Source organism: Dysidea avara, chromosome 2, assembly GCF_963678975.1.
Source record: "Dysidea avara chromosome 2, odDysAvar1.4, whole genome shotgun sequence".
In the NCBI taxonomy this organism is placed as follows: domain Eukaryota; kingdom Metazoa; phylum Porifera; class Demospongiae; order Dictyoceratida; family Dysideidae; genus Dysidea; species Dysidea avara.
The window spans coordinates 13,090,034-13,105,991 of NC_089273.1; the positions used below are offsets into that span (position 1 = coordinate 13,090,034).

At 37.7% G+C, this 15,958-nt stretch overlaps 1 protein-coding gene across 5 annotated transcripts in view; it reads right to left on the bottom strand.

The window, feature by feature from the left end:
• Nucleotides 1-12,090: 12,090 nt before the first annotated feature.
• The window catches only part of LOC136246648 (uncharacterized), a 30,501-nt gene continuing 26,633 nt past the window's right edge, over nucleotides 12,091-15,958 (bottom strand). For all 5 annotated transcript variants that reach the window (XM_066038179.1, XM_066038178.1, XM_066038177.1 and 2 more), the window contains 2 exons: nucleotides 14,575-15,061; nucleotides 12,091-13,231 (listed from right to left, as the gene is read on the bottom strand). In XM_066038179.1, the coding sequence (XP_065894251.1) occupies nucleotides 12,246-13,231; nucleotides 14,575-15,061 (1,473 nt within the window). In that variant the 3' untranslated portion in view covers nucleotides 12,091-12,245. The remainder of the gene's footprint in view (nucleotides 13,232-14,574; nucleotides 15,062-15,958) is intronic.

The following is a 15,958-nucleotide window of genomic DNA, read 5'->3' on the forward strand; positions in this document are numbered from 1 at the left end:
CCCGTATGAGCATACTGTTGATTCATAGAAAAGCATATTAAAAAGCAGTGTAACTCACCTGACCTGGCAGATACTGTGTGCTTACGAATTTTTCACCAATGATGGAGCAGTTCATAGCATTTGAGAGCATCTAGTGGCTATGGTAGTCCATGCATAGTTTTCTGTCATTTTAGATAGGTTTTTCACCAGTGTTGCTGTATCACAAGTTCTCAAAAAATGGGTGGGGTGGGGAAAATGTATGGAACAAATGGACTAGGATGGTAGTTGAAGACAAATGACAAACTACAAAATGGATGAGGATGGTATTTGAAGGCACCCATCCACAAAAAGATAGAGTACAAAATTGACAAGGATGGAAATTGAAGGCACCTAAAAAGATATGACTACAAAATCAGTGAGGATGGCTGAAGACAGCAGAGCACAAAACAACTTGTCAGAGGCAGGGAAATTGGCTGAAATATTACAAAATAGATTTAATTATGTCATCACACATTGAACTCTGTCGAACTCTCTACAGCATGTCGATGGTGTTCACAAACCTGTACAGATGTCTGGTGTGACTATACAGGCTGCCAGAAAACTTGTTTACCAAAAGTATACCCGACAAGTTAAAGGCAAGTTTGATGCACAAATTGTTAGCCTGGTGGTGTAGCAACTTTGTGCTAATACGGTGTTACATATCACAGTTAGGCTTTTGCACCTGTTATGTTGAATCCAGGCACATTATATCATGATGTAAAAATGTACATAATGTGTGACTGGGTCTGCAGAAACAGAGATCATGTGGGCCCATAAAATTTACATACTGTTTAAAACTTTCATGACTCCTAACTTTTAATGTGCTATATATGGCCATGAAATTTTCAGCCCTGTTTTAAGCAATGCATTAGCTATATCATACAAGTTACAGAATGCAAATACTATATTCTATTCCTGTACTAAGATATTTTCTGTCGTGTGATGGTGTGTAGTTTGTGTCCACATGCCCTGTTTCGAAGGCCCTGTCACATAATTATGTGATGTAACTATGTTATATTTCTAAGTTGTTGTTGCTCAGAAACAGATGATGGCCAAGTTCTCTTTGATGTGGTATATAGGCATTGTCACACAAAAGTACATTGTAGTTATTAGTTGGATAAATCTTTTCTAACATATATTATAAATGGATGGGATAGCTGCTCATGGTTGTATATTTCATACTTGTTCTTGTACATAATGATGTAGGTACATATTCCTGGTTAGTATTACAAGTTTTAGTTCTATGATATCCCATAGTGCATCAGACAATAAAATACGTACCAACAGAAACAACTAGCTATAATTTTTATGGTAATATTCCCAGGCCTGATTGGGGTAAGCTAAAAGAGGTTTTATAGTGTGTTATATAGGATGCTTTTATTATAATTTAAAGAGTACCAAAAATCAATGTGTATTATGAGTCATTTCAGTGTGCTGGTGCTTTCATAGGTCATTTGTAGTAGTCAAACTATTCACTAAGTTATTAGTAGTCTAATTATAGAAGTGATAACTACAATGCTGTATATAACTTGACACTACAACAAGGCTAGTTACTGAATAACTAGTTATAATGCATTAAAAGTGACTACGTCACAACTGCACTGCATCTTTGTACCAGTATTTGTTTGGGGTAGCTATCAGAATGTGTGTACGTCAGATCAATTTGTTTGGTTTGACAAGTTTGACCATGCAACCTCCTTTGAGTTGATTCTGTATGTAGTTTTTAAGAAATGCCTGAAAATGAATTGAAAAAATTACATATCTGAACATGGCACCAGGAGTTGGTATGAAATCCTTTTTGTCGCATTCACACAAATAAGTATTATAGTGTTTATTTTTTATCTATGTAGAAACCACTTACCTTTTAGGCTACTTCCACTACTTGTAGCTGCTTGTAGAGTCTCCCACCAAATAACAAAAATCTGAGCAGTTGAATGGACAAAATAATATCACAAGTGCTCACAAAGGTCTATACTTGTTGTAGCCACTGTTGTCCAGAATTTTACATACATGTATTATTATTATTATTATTACTAGGCCCAGGGCACATACAACCAAGTACAACCACCAATGGGGCAATCTACAAATGGGGCAATCTACAAATGGGGCAATCTACAAATGGGGCATGTACAGCAGTGCATGACCAGCACAGTGAATAGTGATAGTCACAGGTTTAGCGAAAAAATAATTATTTTGTAAAAAAAAAAATTCTTGCAGGCTACATAAGTATAAGTATGAAGGAATCTTAAACTACACTGTAGAGTAGGGACAATGTATATGTGTATATATGCAAGCAGTCAGCAAATTTTTGCCGATTAGTTAAAAGTATAATGCACCACATATTGCTAAACTATACTCACTTAGAAGTTTATCAAGTTATCTAGCTTAACACAAGGTTCACTCACTAACTATGTTTACATGGTATTACATGTATAGCTCTATATTATGTGGTTTGCTTGACATATCATGTGAAGAAACACAAAGAAAGTCATGAAGGAAAGAATACTACCAGTATGGATATGATGAAGCAAACAAGAGAAGTGTGCTTGACTTTATCCAACCAATACTGTCATGTCATTGCGAAGAATAATCAAGACAAGTTTTTGGATGTTTTATCACCAGCCACGCCCACACTGTCATCATCCTTACTATGCAGTACTATCGTACTGTACGATTTAATGTGCCCTTGGGTTGGTGCTATTGATGCAAGTTTTCATACTCAATGGAGGATTTTAATGGCATTACACGATATGGTGACTGTTTTATTAGAGTATTTGACAAGATTTCAAAATCTTGTGTACAGAATTAGTGTGTGTGTGTGTGTGTGTGTGTGTGTGTGTGTGTGTGTGTGTGTGTGTGTGTGTTGTTGGGGGACTGTTTGAGTGGCTTCCACAGCCTCAGTCTGCACATGGAGCTAAGGTTCATTGGAGAGACAACCTGATTCAAGAGATTCAGTACTAAAGACAGAAACATGTAGAGAGATGTGTGCCAGGAAACTGAAGAAGGTGCAGAAAACTACTCTTTCTGCACAGGAACTTGTCACCATGAATTTCAAAATAGACAGAGCATCGCCAGACAAGTATTAAATGACATGTCCACAACAGAGGAAGAGGTAGCCATGGTTTGGTCCACTACCAATAGTTTGAGGTATCATCCAGTGGATGGTTTCACTTTAATGGTCAATGATGTGTGTGTGTGTGTGTGTGTGTTTGTGCGTGTGCGTGTGTGTGGCTTTGCTTTGCTTGTGTGTGCATGCGTGTGTGTGTGTGTGTGTGTGTGTGTGTGTGTGTGTGTGTGTGTGTGTGTGTGTGTGTGTGTGTGTGAAAGGGAAGGGGCATGTGCCCTGTACCCCTTCCCACCACTGTCAGTAGCATTGTACACTTTTGCTATTGATACATGCACTGTATATATGTGGAAATTTGATGTTTAACATATAAAATATTATAGTATTGTCAATACAGCATGTACATATTATGTGCTTTGACTTCAGGTTCGGTGACACTAAACCAACTAAGGGCAGCCATACAAAGTTAATTTGACAACATGTTTGTGGTTATGCACAACAAATGCAGAAACTCAGACCATACTGAAGAATCTCCGTGGACTAACTTATGTACATTGTTTCAAAAGTGTCAGATAAAGCATAATACAGTCAGAATTTAATTTAAAAGAAGACTACTGCAATTCATGGACCGTATGCAAGTCAGGGGCAGATCCAGGGGGGGCTCAGGAGGCACGTGCCCCCCCTTAAAAAAATGTATATAAGATCGAGATACTCTAATAGAGCAGTCAATCACCAATCACTCTAATAAAGCAGTCATAGTGTTCATGGGGAAGTGTAGCTTACTTAGGAAGCTATAAATAAGATTTTATTTTACATAACATACGTGATATAATATATTTGGTAAAGGATAACTAGCTATTATTGTTGTGACCTTTTTTTTTTTTTTTTTGCTCTTCAAATTTTTTCAGCAAGGTGCCCCCCATCTTTCCAGACTCTGGATCTGCCCCTGCAAGTGGCCAAAATGAATGATGATTTTAAATGAATCTTTATTATGTGGCAATAGGTTGGCTCCAAAAAATCAGGGTAAAAACCAGTTATTGATGAGGAAGTTTAAACATTGTAATTGGGTGGACATCAGAGATACCCTTTCCACAGCAGTGTGAAAATGACAATCACATAGTTCACACAATGTACTTATTCCTAATAGAACAATTACCAATATGTTGTCAGTACAATTTATTGTTTCACACTATCAGAGATTAGCTGGGAAAGAAATGATATTTCTTTTTGCTTAAATTACAGTACAGTTGCCATTACAGGGTTTCCACCGGTCATGAGAACTGCATGAAAAATCGAACACAATGACCAGTAACATGAAGGGACACATGCATGCACTCAGCAGGAGGACATTCAAAAGAGATCAATCTAAGAACTAGTTGATGTGACTCAACATTACTGCAAATGACAGTCAAAACCCTTCACCTTATGATGTGTGGTGATAAACAAAAGCTAAATAGAGCCTACATTATTGAGGTAACTTTTGACTGCTCTATTAGTGTATCTTGATGTGCTTGACATTAGTGCTGCCACAATATGAGACTAGATATTGCAAAATCAACCATATGGGTGCAAGAGCCAAAAATGAGATAACACCAGCATGAAGTTGTTGCACTATCAGGCTAACAATTTCCATATCAAACTCTCCTTCAACTTGTCAGGTCTGCTTTTGGTAGACTGTTTTCTGACTGAATGCCAGATGTCTGTACAGGTTTTGAACAGCAGGGAAGTGTTTTTGGGGGTTCATATATACACTCTGGACAGACAACCAGGGAGTTGAATGTGTGATGCATGTCTGTTTTGTGAGATTTCAGTCTATTCCTGTCTCTGATGGGCTATTTTGTGGTCTGGTACCTTCAATTACCATCCTCGTCCATTTTTTAGTCTATCCCTTACCCACCCTGCCACCCCCACACTCAGCCCCCTGGACGCATGATCCTGCAACACTGGTGGAAAATCTATCTAAAACGGTGGGAAACTCTACAAGAATTATCTTGGCCACCAGGTGTTCTTAAAGGTTGTGAATTGCTCCATCTTTGTTGAAAAATCCATATGTGTAGTTGCCAAGGCTGATGAGTAACAATGCAAAAATACATTTTTCTCTGAATCAACAATGCGCCCGCCCATAAGGTGATTTTCCAAAATCCAGTCACACATAAAAAACTCCATATCATATATCACCAAGGTTTATGTCACGATACAAACATATATCATGATAACTAACTATAACATGAAAAACTCCTCCTTGTAAATTAAATATTTAAGTTGGACATATACCTCAAGTTAAAGTTACTCATGGTAATCAGGTTATAAGCATATTTTACTACAGCTGAGAAAAGTGGTTAGCACTCTATAGCAGGGGCATACCGAGGGGGGCTTCCAAGGGGTTTCAGGGAACCCCTTGGATTTTACACACTACTTGAAACATCAAGAAATTGAAACTGCAGGTTTCCAGAATCTGGAATCTGCAATGGAACAGGACACATTTTAAACCTTTATATTAGCTAAGTAATAGTTTCTCACATGATAGCAACACTTGTAGCATTGTTATGAATTATGATTTTGGTAAAAAGATCGAGATACTCTAATAAAGCAGTCAGGCAATGTAAACTACTCTAATATAACAGTCACCTATCTGTAGTGGAAACCCCTTTTCAAAATTCCTGCATACACCCCTGTATAGAATCCTTAAAACCTCAGTTTACTTTGGGGTTAAATCGTGCTCACCACTATAAACCATCAATGCATAACTTAATTAAATAACAAATACCATATGTCTGGCCTCCCCACATCATTGTACAGGGTACTAAATGGTGCTACTATCGTCACAACATCAATATAATTGATTGGCTATATCACCATCTTACTATCTTGATACTACCGATAAATTGTGGCAATGCTACTATTTGACATCTTCCTGGTGCCAGTGGCGTAGCAAGACTTTTCAGGGCGTAGCTATACAAACCATATAACTAGCATGCCAATCTGAGGGAATGCCCCCAAGTACTGTTGTTTTGAAAATTAGACCCTCTGAAATTGTGATTTCAACAATTTATTCGACTGTTGCATTAGGGTGACTGCTCTATTAGGATATCACAATATTTTATAGCATAAGCTTTCTACTATAAATGCATAACACCCAAGAAATTGTTAAATTTTAGACCCTCTGAAATTAATGCGAGACGGATTTCAACACTTTAATAGAATAGCTACTACTGAATACTCTGATTTTACTGATTGCTACAGTAGTGTGACTGTTCTATTAGAGTATCTCGATCTTTTTCGCTATGCTCGGACCTGGGCCTCGATTCCCGCTACGCCTCTGTTAACCTGGTGCTACCTTTCAGTCCTACCCCTACTTAAATTACAGAAACTTACAACACTTCTAGCCAGTTTAGTTGTAAATCTTCGGCTCAGTTGATTCACTCTTTCAGTGCCGCTCAGTCAGCCGTCCTTCTGGTCGAGTAGCTAGTCTGCCTCAAACACCAACTTTCTATGTAGTATGACGGTACCAGTAAGGTACTCTAGCCAACGGCGGTTCATCCTAATCCGCTGAGTTTTGTCTTGATAAAGTTCGAAGTAGTATCTAACACCTAAGCCATGAACTGGTTGCTATAAGCTAAAACCGGTTCCGACCAGTTCTCAAACCGGTTATACAAGTTCAATGTTTACTGTTATGCGTTGTAACAAACGCGTACTGCGGTTGAACCAGTTGCCAGGTACTCAAGAGATGTTACTATGGATAGCGTTATATAGAAAACCTAACTTGGCAATGAAGAGTTGCAGAAACAAACCCGTCGTTTTATTTAATGTTCGGATATCGCTTCATCCAATACCGGTTAGTGTTCTGTTCTATACCTTGTAGTTTTGTCTGTGAATTAATTATTTATGACGTCACGTTTGTATTAGTACTTGGTTATTATATAATGTATAATATAATAATTATTATTGATTATTATTATGATTATTGTATGTACCTGTATACATACAGTTGTATGTGAGTGTAGAATTGTACATGTGTAATTTACCTGAATATGATAATATACATTAGTGCATGTAGCTAGCTATATCCGCTCGGCTATATCTGTACATATGATGGTGGGGATATTGAGATGGTGGACAACTTCACCTATATACCTTGGCTCAGTGGTGTCTAGTGATGGTGAAATCTCTGAGAATATTAAGTGTAGACTAGCTAAGTCTTCCCATGTTTTTGGCTATCTGAGACATCGAATCTTTGCCATTGTTTGTTTGTCGTTAAGTGCTAAGAGAATTGTATATCAAGCGACAGTGTTAGCTGTGTTATTGTATGGGGCTGAGACATGGACACTTGCGGCTGACAATGTGAGATGTTTGACTGTTTTCCATATTTGTGTTAGGACCATCTTATGTATCTCCAGATATGAACAATGGCAACAACACCTAACTTCAGCTATACTTTACTTGATATGTTTGGCATTGAGCCAATATTTTTAAAATAATCATAGAGAGACTTTAACGTTGGCTGGGACATGATGGCCATATGGATGAGACTAGGCTACCTCAAATTAAAGAAAAAGAGACCTGCACATGGACCAAAGAATTATTGGAGAGATTTAGTTTTTACTGACTTGAAACAGCTAAATTTAAGTGATGGCTGGTTGGAACTCAGACAGTTAGTACAAACGTACATTGTCAGGAGGGAACATTTCAATTATCACAATTTGGGGAGAACTTGTGTGCTGCCAATCATCAACCTGTAGGTGGACCTTTCTGTGACATAATGCACACACTAATTAGATTGAAGCCTGCAACACAAACTGTTTACTGTGTATGCATAATTGGTTTATAATTTACAAATGTATTAACACATTATTTTATAATAATCTTGTAAATAAGTGAACACAGTTGTTTTTGTAATATACTTACTAACACTTTTGTAAACATGTGTATCTATATGTATTCGTGTTGCAGTATAAATTGAGTTGTGTTGTACCTGTATTCATTTCTGTTGCTATATTGCTAATAAAAACTGTTAACTATATAGACAATGTATATTCCATAATGCTACATGAAACAGCTAAATTTAAGTGATGGCTGGTAGGAACTGGGACAGTTGGTACATATGTTGTCAGGAGGGAACATTTCAATTATCACAATTTGGGGAGAACTTGTGCGCTGCCAACCATCAACCTGTAGGTGGACCTTTCCACTGTCAGTGTGGAAGAGTTTTCAGAAGAGCTGGTGATCATTTGAGACATCAGAAGTACTGCAAGTCAACACACTCTAAAAGCCTGCACTAGCCAGGCTTCGTTATCACAACTTCTGATTGTGGGCGACTTGAGGCTTGAGGTACATATGAATTGTAATTGTGATGGCGGTACAAAACAATTCTAAATACTAATATTGCACCCAACTCAATATCAGAAACAGTTGAACAGAAAAGTGGAATGCAAGACTGAAAGTGGTCAAAATGTTATGTTTGCTTTAAGGGGAGCCTTAACACCATTGTCACTGCTCATTACAAATACCGCACTAGTACTGTTACAGTAGAGATTTCATGTAGCTATATAGTAGGTTTCAAACATAGCTAGGGTTGAGGTATACTTCATCAGTGAAATAGGGAGGGGTTTTCTGGGGCTCCAGAACTTCCCTTACAATTTGAAGTCATTGGCATGCAGCAGGAACATTAAACTATTAGGGCTTGCCAGAAAAGACAAGATCAATATAGTGTGGTATAACTAACAGGGATCTTACAATGACTCCTCAGAAATGTTATTGACTAAGGGAGAACAAAGGTACACACTTAAGTTTTGATACTCTAATAGAGCAGTCACAACTACATACATTAATAGAGCATTCATACACACTCATATCAGAACATATATTTCTTTAAAACAGTTATTAAAGAAAAATAGGCTGAGAAAATTTACTGTAAAGCACGATTGGAGTTTTTCACTTCAATTAGAGAATTTGTCAATGAAGCATTTGGATCACTAAACTCTATGACCAGCCATAAGCCATAATTATAACATTAATGACTGACTGAGATAGAATTGTACGAAATATAGTGAGCATTAATTTTGACTCATCAGTTGATGCTGCACTGAGCACACTGGTAATATTTCCAGGCTAAAACTATATTTACATACCTAAACTTGACCCAAGACTGACAAAGAAACTGATAGATGATGAATTTAAAAAAGGGTTGGAAGTTAACTCATACCTTTGTTCATCTTCTTCACTCATGATCAGTAAAGGCTGCGATTCCTCTAGTGCTTTTTGCGACTGAGTGATGTTGTTTACGTCTGCTTAACTTTGACTGATCATGAGAGACCATTTAATTGTAGCATTACCAGTACTGCCTTCTCTGTTACATAATCATCATCACTATATTATTGTCATCTCTATCATCAGAATGGTTTACATTACTTACGTTGTTCCCTCCTAAACTTAGTGAAGACTTCAAAACAATGATCATTTCTTAAGGCAGTTCAAATGACACGTCTGTTGCAGGAGGTGATGGCACAGATATTGATTCAGTTCGGAATTGTGGGCTGTGTCAAATATATGCTAGTGCTAGGCACCAGCCTATTATGCTGGCACAATATGGACCATAATAGGTGCTTTTTAAGCATGAAGCATAATGCTAGCATAATGGGTAGGTTTTTGCCATACTTTAAATCATTATCAGTGGAAACGATTGGCATACTCAGCTACTCTATTTACAGCCTTGTGTACTTTCCTATACATTCTTTTCACGCAAAAAAGAATTTAAGTTGTGACGTGTAGCCTTATTAGTAATTCTAATAAATGAATGAGCTACATAATTTAAACATTTGACATAATAAGCTGCTAAATGAATTGTTTTTAAATGGTTAACTTTGAACAACATTTCTTGCAAGCCAAAAGTTATTGTTAATTCATTATCCATATAGAGAAAGTGCAAAACTGTTAGTTAAACATGAAAGTTGTGGCAAAAGCTTAAGTTTGAGCATAATAGGGAAACTTTTTGAGCATTGCAACATAACATAGCTAATAGGTAAAATGAAAAGCATAATAGGCTGGTGCTTAGCTAGTGCAATTATTCTGTTCTTGGTGTTCTGTGAATGCTATCTCACTACAATAGGCTGAAGTGTTATGACAGCATAACATTAACATATTATGTGGATATTTCAAACTATGGAGTTTAAATTATTCCTAATAGAACACTCAAATGTATTATATATACACACCTAGCTCCTTAGATCAATATTCTCTAATAGAACAGTCACTTTGTAGTGAAATACCAGTATGTAGTTTAATGGAGCATTCACTAATCCATTATAATGAATTTGGGGAAAGCATTGGCAAACTTATGAGCATATTTAATTTGACTCAGGCCGGCTGCCTATTCAGAATAACATCTCCCCCAGATTTCTACACAGTTGAGTAGACAGACTAACTGCAGGTGATATGGGGTCATCTGCACATTGAGTATTATTACCACTGGGCGAATATGGCTCATTGGAAAGTCATCAGCTTGTCACCAACACTACTTGTAACTTAGTTTGTTAGCAACATTGAGAAATTTTGTTTCAGTGGGTCAGGTGTAACTGCTTTTTTGGAGACTACGCATCTTTTGCAGTTTGGTTGCTTTGGTTTAGATATCACTTCTATTTGAATTGCAAGCCACAAAGCTGGCCATAAGCTGGCTTTGGAACTTCTCTTTAAGCGTTCTTTTCTCTAGTACAGAAATAATCATTTGTGCGCATAGCTTTGTGCTGATTAAAAATAAAATAATCATGTATATTAATAAGGTGGCTTAATTCATCATTCATTCATTGTTCAACTATCCCTCTAGGGATCTGCAGGGAGGCAACAAATTAGCCTGTGTAAATTACCACCAAGAGTACTAAACTATGGTACATCCATTACATTATACACGATGTGGTTAATAACACTACATCATTGTGACTTGTATTTCTGTACAATGCTCCATGAAAGTACTTTGTGTTATATGTATTCTTTGTTGTAATATAAATTACTGTCCTGTAAATGCCTACAAATTACATTACATGAACTATTTACAATACAACAACCAGATAACCTGCATTATCAATTCTTGCAATTTGTAATAAGGGCACTTATTGCCCGGTTGGTATTCCCAGCATCAAATCACACTGCTTTTGTATTGTTAACTAAGAACTTTACAATGGTAAAGTAGGTCAGTTTTGTGTACGGTGGGGCACAAAGATGCTAAAGGAGTGTAGAAGGCCTATGTGGTAATTTTACCTTATTTGAATGCAAAAAAATATTTAAAACTACTGAATGTCTCACAGTACCTACTGTATGTATTAGTGATGTGTGATAGTAACTGTATCAATTATCAAGATACTTGTATCACAATACAATGGTTTATCATGACTGTAAACCCAAATGATATGATGAATCAGGGGTGGTGGAGCAGGCCAGAGTGAGGGGGCCAGGCCACCTGTAGGTGAAGACCAAAAACAAAAAAAAGGCCACTGCCTGCTGACAATAGCCACTCTCCATATAACTACACATGCATAGCTAAGTAACTTGCTACACTGCTTCTCTGAATACTGTGACTGCTCTATTAGAGTATCCAGATCCTGACTGTTCTATTAGAGTATCGCGATCTTTTCTTGCAGAGTGTCCCATAAAAGTGTGGGGAGGGCATGCCCTGTCTCCACCGCCTATGTGATGAATAATTTTATAAATTATTCCTATGCCATTGCTATCAAATGCACACAAAAGTGAAACATATAATCAATGAATTGGTAATAATGTGACCAGATCTGCGAAAAGGTATCTTATAGCCTTTCCAATTGCATGTACTTGGCAATACATAACTTGACTTGTGTGTATGCCACCAGCCTGAAATTTGGTCACCTTACACTCCTAACATAGCACTATACCTGGATGTGATTTTAAGACAATGGGTTAAACACATGACGAGTTATGACTAGTCAAACTTGGAAAGTCTATAAGATCCCTTTTCACAGATCCGGTCACATATGCAACAGATATCCACAGTGAGTAACTCACAGTGCTATTGTAAAATAATGGTATATAGCTACACACAATACACACATGCAGATATTTCACAATTACAGTACAAAGTTACGAAAAGTAACAACTGACACAGAATTGCATGAAATATAATGAGCATTATTGTAATATATCAGTTGATGCTCCTGTTATCCTGGTTACCACGACCACGGAAGAACCCAGTAATGTAAAACCATAACAAATTACCTAAACCTGATCCAAGACTGACAAGGAAACCAAAAAACGAGCGAACAGACCACGATGAAGCAGTTGAAGAAGTCGGAGAAGGGTTAGATGTTTCTTGAACAGTACCATAAGTTTGTTCATCTTCTTCATCACTCAGTAAAGGCTGTGATTCCTCTAGTGCTTTTTGTGACCGAGGTCTTGCCTTATGATGTTTTTGTTTACGTCTGCTTAGCTTTGACTGAGACTGACTGAGTGTAGCACTAGCAGGACTAATCAATTGTGTCTTCTCTGTTACATTATCATCAATAAAATCGTCATCTCCATCCTCAATATAGTCTACACTACTCCCATCGTTCCCTCCTAAACTTAGTGAAGACACTCGACCCTTCAATACAATATTTTCTGAAGGCAATTCAAATGACACATCAGTTGCAGGAGATGACGGCACAGATATTGATTTCAGTTTAGGATTAACATCTCCCAGACTTCTAGACAGTTGAGATGATGGAGTAACAGCAGGTGATATGGGGTCATCTACACGTTGAGTAGCATCAGGAGAGTGAAGGTGTTTACCACTAGGAGAATATGGCTCATTGGAACGTCTTCGACGTGACTGTTTGCCACCACCACCACTAACTTGTAACTCATTAGGAGATTTAGTAGCACTCAGTTTGTTAGCAACATTCAACAGTACTTGATCCTGTGAGAGATTTTGATTTACGGGGTCAGGGGTTATTGGGAAGGCAGCTTTATCACGATCAACAACTTGTTGTAATATAGGACTCTTAGCTAGTGAAGTGACTAGAGGACTAAATGGTTCAAGACTTGATCCGTGACTATCTGAGAGGTTAGCATGTGATGATGAGCTGGTGACGTCATCATTAGCTGGTGTTATCAGTGAAGGAATAGGTCTGTCCTCTTTATTATCATCACCTAATTGTGGAGAATTTTAAACACAGTAAAATACAGTTGAATTAAACAAAATATGGCATGTACTTTAAATGTGTTGTATACAAAAACAATTCAGGAAATACAATTCCGCACTATTGAAAAAGGCCAATTAATTTTGTGGTCCCATTGCCAAGGTATTAATACATCACATGACCTTGAAAGAAGCTACAAGCTCCCGTTGAAATTGAAGGGGTCAGCGGCAAAAGGGGACAAGTGCCATTTGAAAATTTAGGTGACCACATAGTGGGCATTAAACAGAATTTTGAGATATAATTGAATTATTGTAATATTTGCTAAAAATCAATTTGAGACTGCCATGAACTTTTAAATTCTGTTGTTTACTTAATGACAACATTATTCACATGAATAAAACAAGCCATTCTAATTAAAAAAAAATGGAAAATCTATAATGGCACATGTCCCTTTTTAAACCAGGCGCACGCCCACAGCCGGCCGAAGACCGGCTGTGGGCGTACGCCTGGTTTACTGAAATTGTTTTCGTAAAAGTGTGTGTGTGTGTACCTATCTATCTACCTATCTACCTATGTTTGTCCGTACGCACCCACGTGAGCAAAATCGTTTAATAACGGTAAAAGCAGCTTTTATGTAAGAAGTAAAAGTGAAATGAAGTCTGTATTAAACTTTTGCACAGGTGAACCTTGCTCTGAGGTTGTTTCTTTTCGGCGGACTGAAATATGGGTGTGGTGACTTTCCTCAGACTACCTTCCCCCTTGAGGTTTTCAGGCATTAAGCAACTGAAAAACAACTGTGCAGGCCTCGTACACTGCCAGGAATAGCCTATCACTTTGAGTCAAAAGGGGGCATATCCCTTACGTACGCAAACGAAAATGAAGAGTAGCTTTGAGGCTTTGTCTAGAGAATTTGTGGGAAAAAACACGTTAGTCACACTATAAAACAGTTTAGAAGATAGTTTTGTGCGTAATATGTTGGTAAAAGCGGTTTATTTAACAAACACTTCCTTAGCAGTGCATAGCAACGTAATTGAACGAATTACGAATATTTCATGAATTACGAAATATGAGAAATAGCTAATTATATTACTGCACAACCCAAACTACCCTATTGTAAAGTACGTAGTAATACATAGTTGGTTAATTCATAGTAGTATATACTGTCTATAGTTATTCCAGATGAGTTAGCTAGCTGCATGGCGCCTGGTTTTTAGAAGTAGCACAACATCAACTTGTTTCCACTGATCCCTTCAATTATAGACATCAAGCCAACATGAAATTTTCATTCAATGCACATACCTTCTTAACCAAATAAGGACTAAACTAACAGCACAATAGTACATAATTATATACCTTCAGCAATTTCTGATGGTAATTTTACATCACCATTCTTGTCATCCTCGGTATAACCATAATCAGTGGTAACTTGTTCATCCTTTGACTGAGTTTTAACAACAGCATCAGAAGTGTCTCCCACTGGTGTAACAAACACTGGTGAAGTGTCACCCCCAGTAGTACCAGTTTCCACAGGTGTAGCAAACAGTGGTGAGGGTGACATCACTTTAGTAGGCAATGGTGTCTTACCAACCACATAAGGTGACTGAGAAAATGTCTGAATTATTGGAATTTCTTGATTAGCTGGGGTACTAAATATGGTGTTGTCATTTTCACTACTAGGTGGTGGTGATTTACTATGTTCAGTAGTATTAGGTGTAGTGGTTGAGTCAGTTGTGGCAGTGAATTGAAATGGTTCAGTGAGTTTGGTAGATTGTTGTTGACTATCAGTAGTGATGGATGTACTAATGTTTGTAGTGTCTACACTACAATTGAACTGGGCATCCTGTAGGGACAAGATACCAATATAATATCTAGTGTAACATGATACAGTAGATTACGATAGCCACCATCCTTAATTTTGTTTATTAAAACTGACCATTCTATTAGAGTATTTTGAGCATTAGTGTGTGCTCTATTAGAGTGCAGCAAGTATAATACAGTATGTTCTATTAATTATTATTTAATTGAGATTGTCCGTAACTTCTGTAGTGAATAAATAATTTTGTTGTAGGGCATGCCCTGTGGCCCTGTTTCTTGAACTTCAGACACTTGCATAAATTCATCACCAAGAAAATACATTTATTCAAGACTAAATTCATTGCTTTCCTTCTTGTACCCAATCACTTTACGACAGTATACTGTAAAACATGCGCTAAGTTTAATTTCAACATGTTACCTGTGTGGGTGTGTTTGTGTGTCTAGTGTTGTGTGTGTGTGTGTGTGTGTGTGTGTGTGTGTGTGTGTGTGTGTGTGTGTGTGTGTGTGTGTGTGTGTGTGTGTGTGTGTGTGTGTGCGTGTGTGTGTATAGTGTTGTGTTTGTGTGTGTGTGTGTGTGTGTGTGTGTGTGTGTGTGTGTATGTGTGTGTGTGTGTGTGTGTGTGTGTGTGTGTGTGTGTGTGTGTGTGTGTGGTGTGTGTGGTGTGTGTGCGTGTGTGTGTGTGTGTGTGTGTGTGTGTGTGTGTGTGTGTGTGTGTGGTGTGTGTGGTGTGTGTGTGTGTGTGTGTGTGTGTGTGTGTGTGTGTGTGTGTGTGTGGTGTGTGGTGTGTGTGGTGTGTGTGTGTGTGTGTGTGTGTGTGTGTGTGTGTGTGTGTGTGTGTGTGTGTGTGTGTGTGTGTGTGTGTGTGTGTGTGTGTGTGTGTGTGTGTGTGTGTGTGTGTGTGTGTGTGTGTGTGTGTGCTGA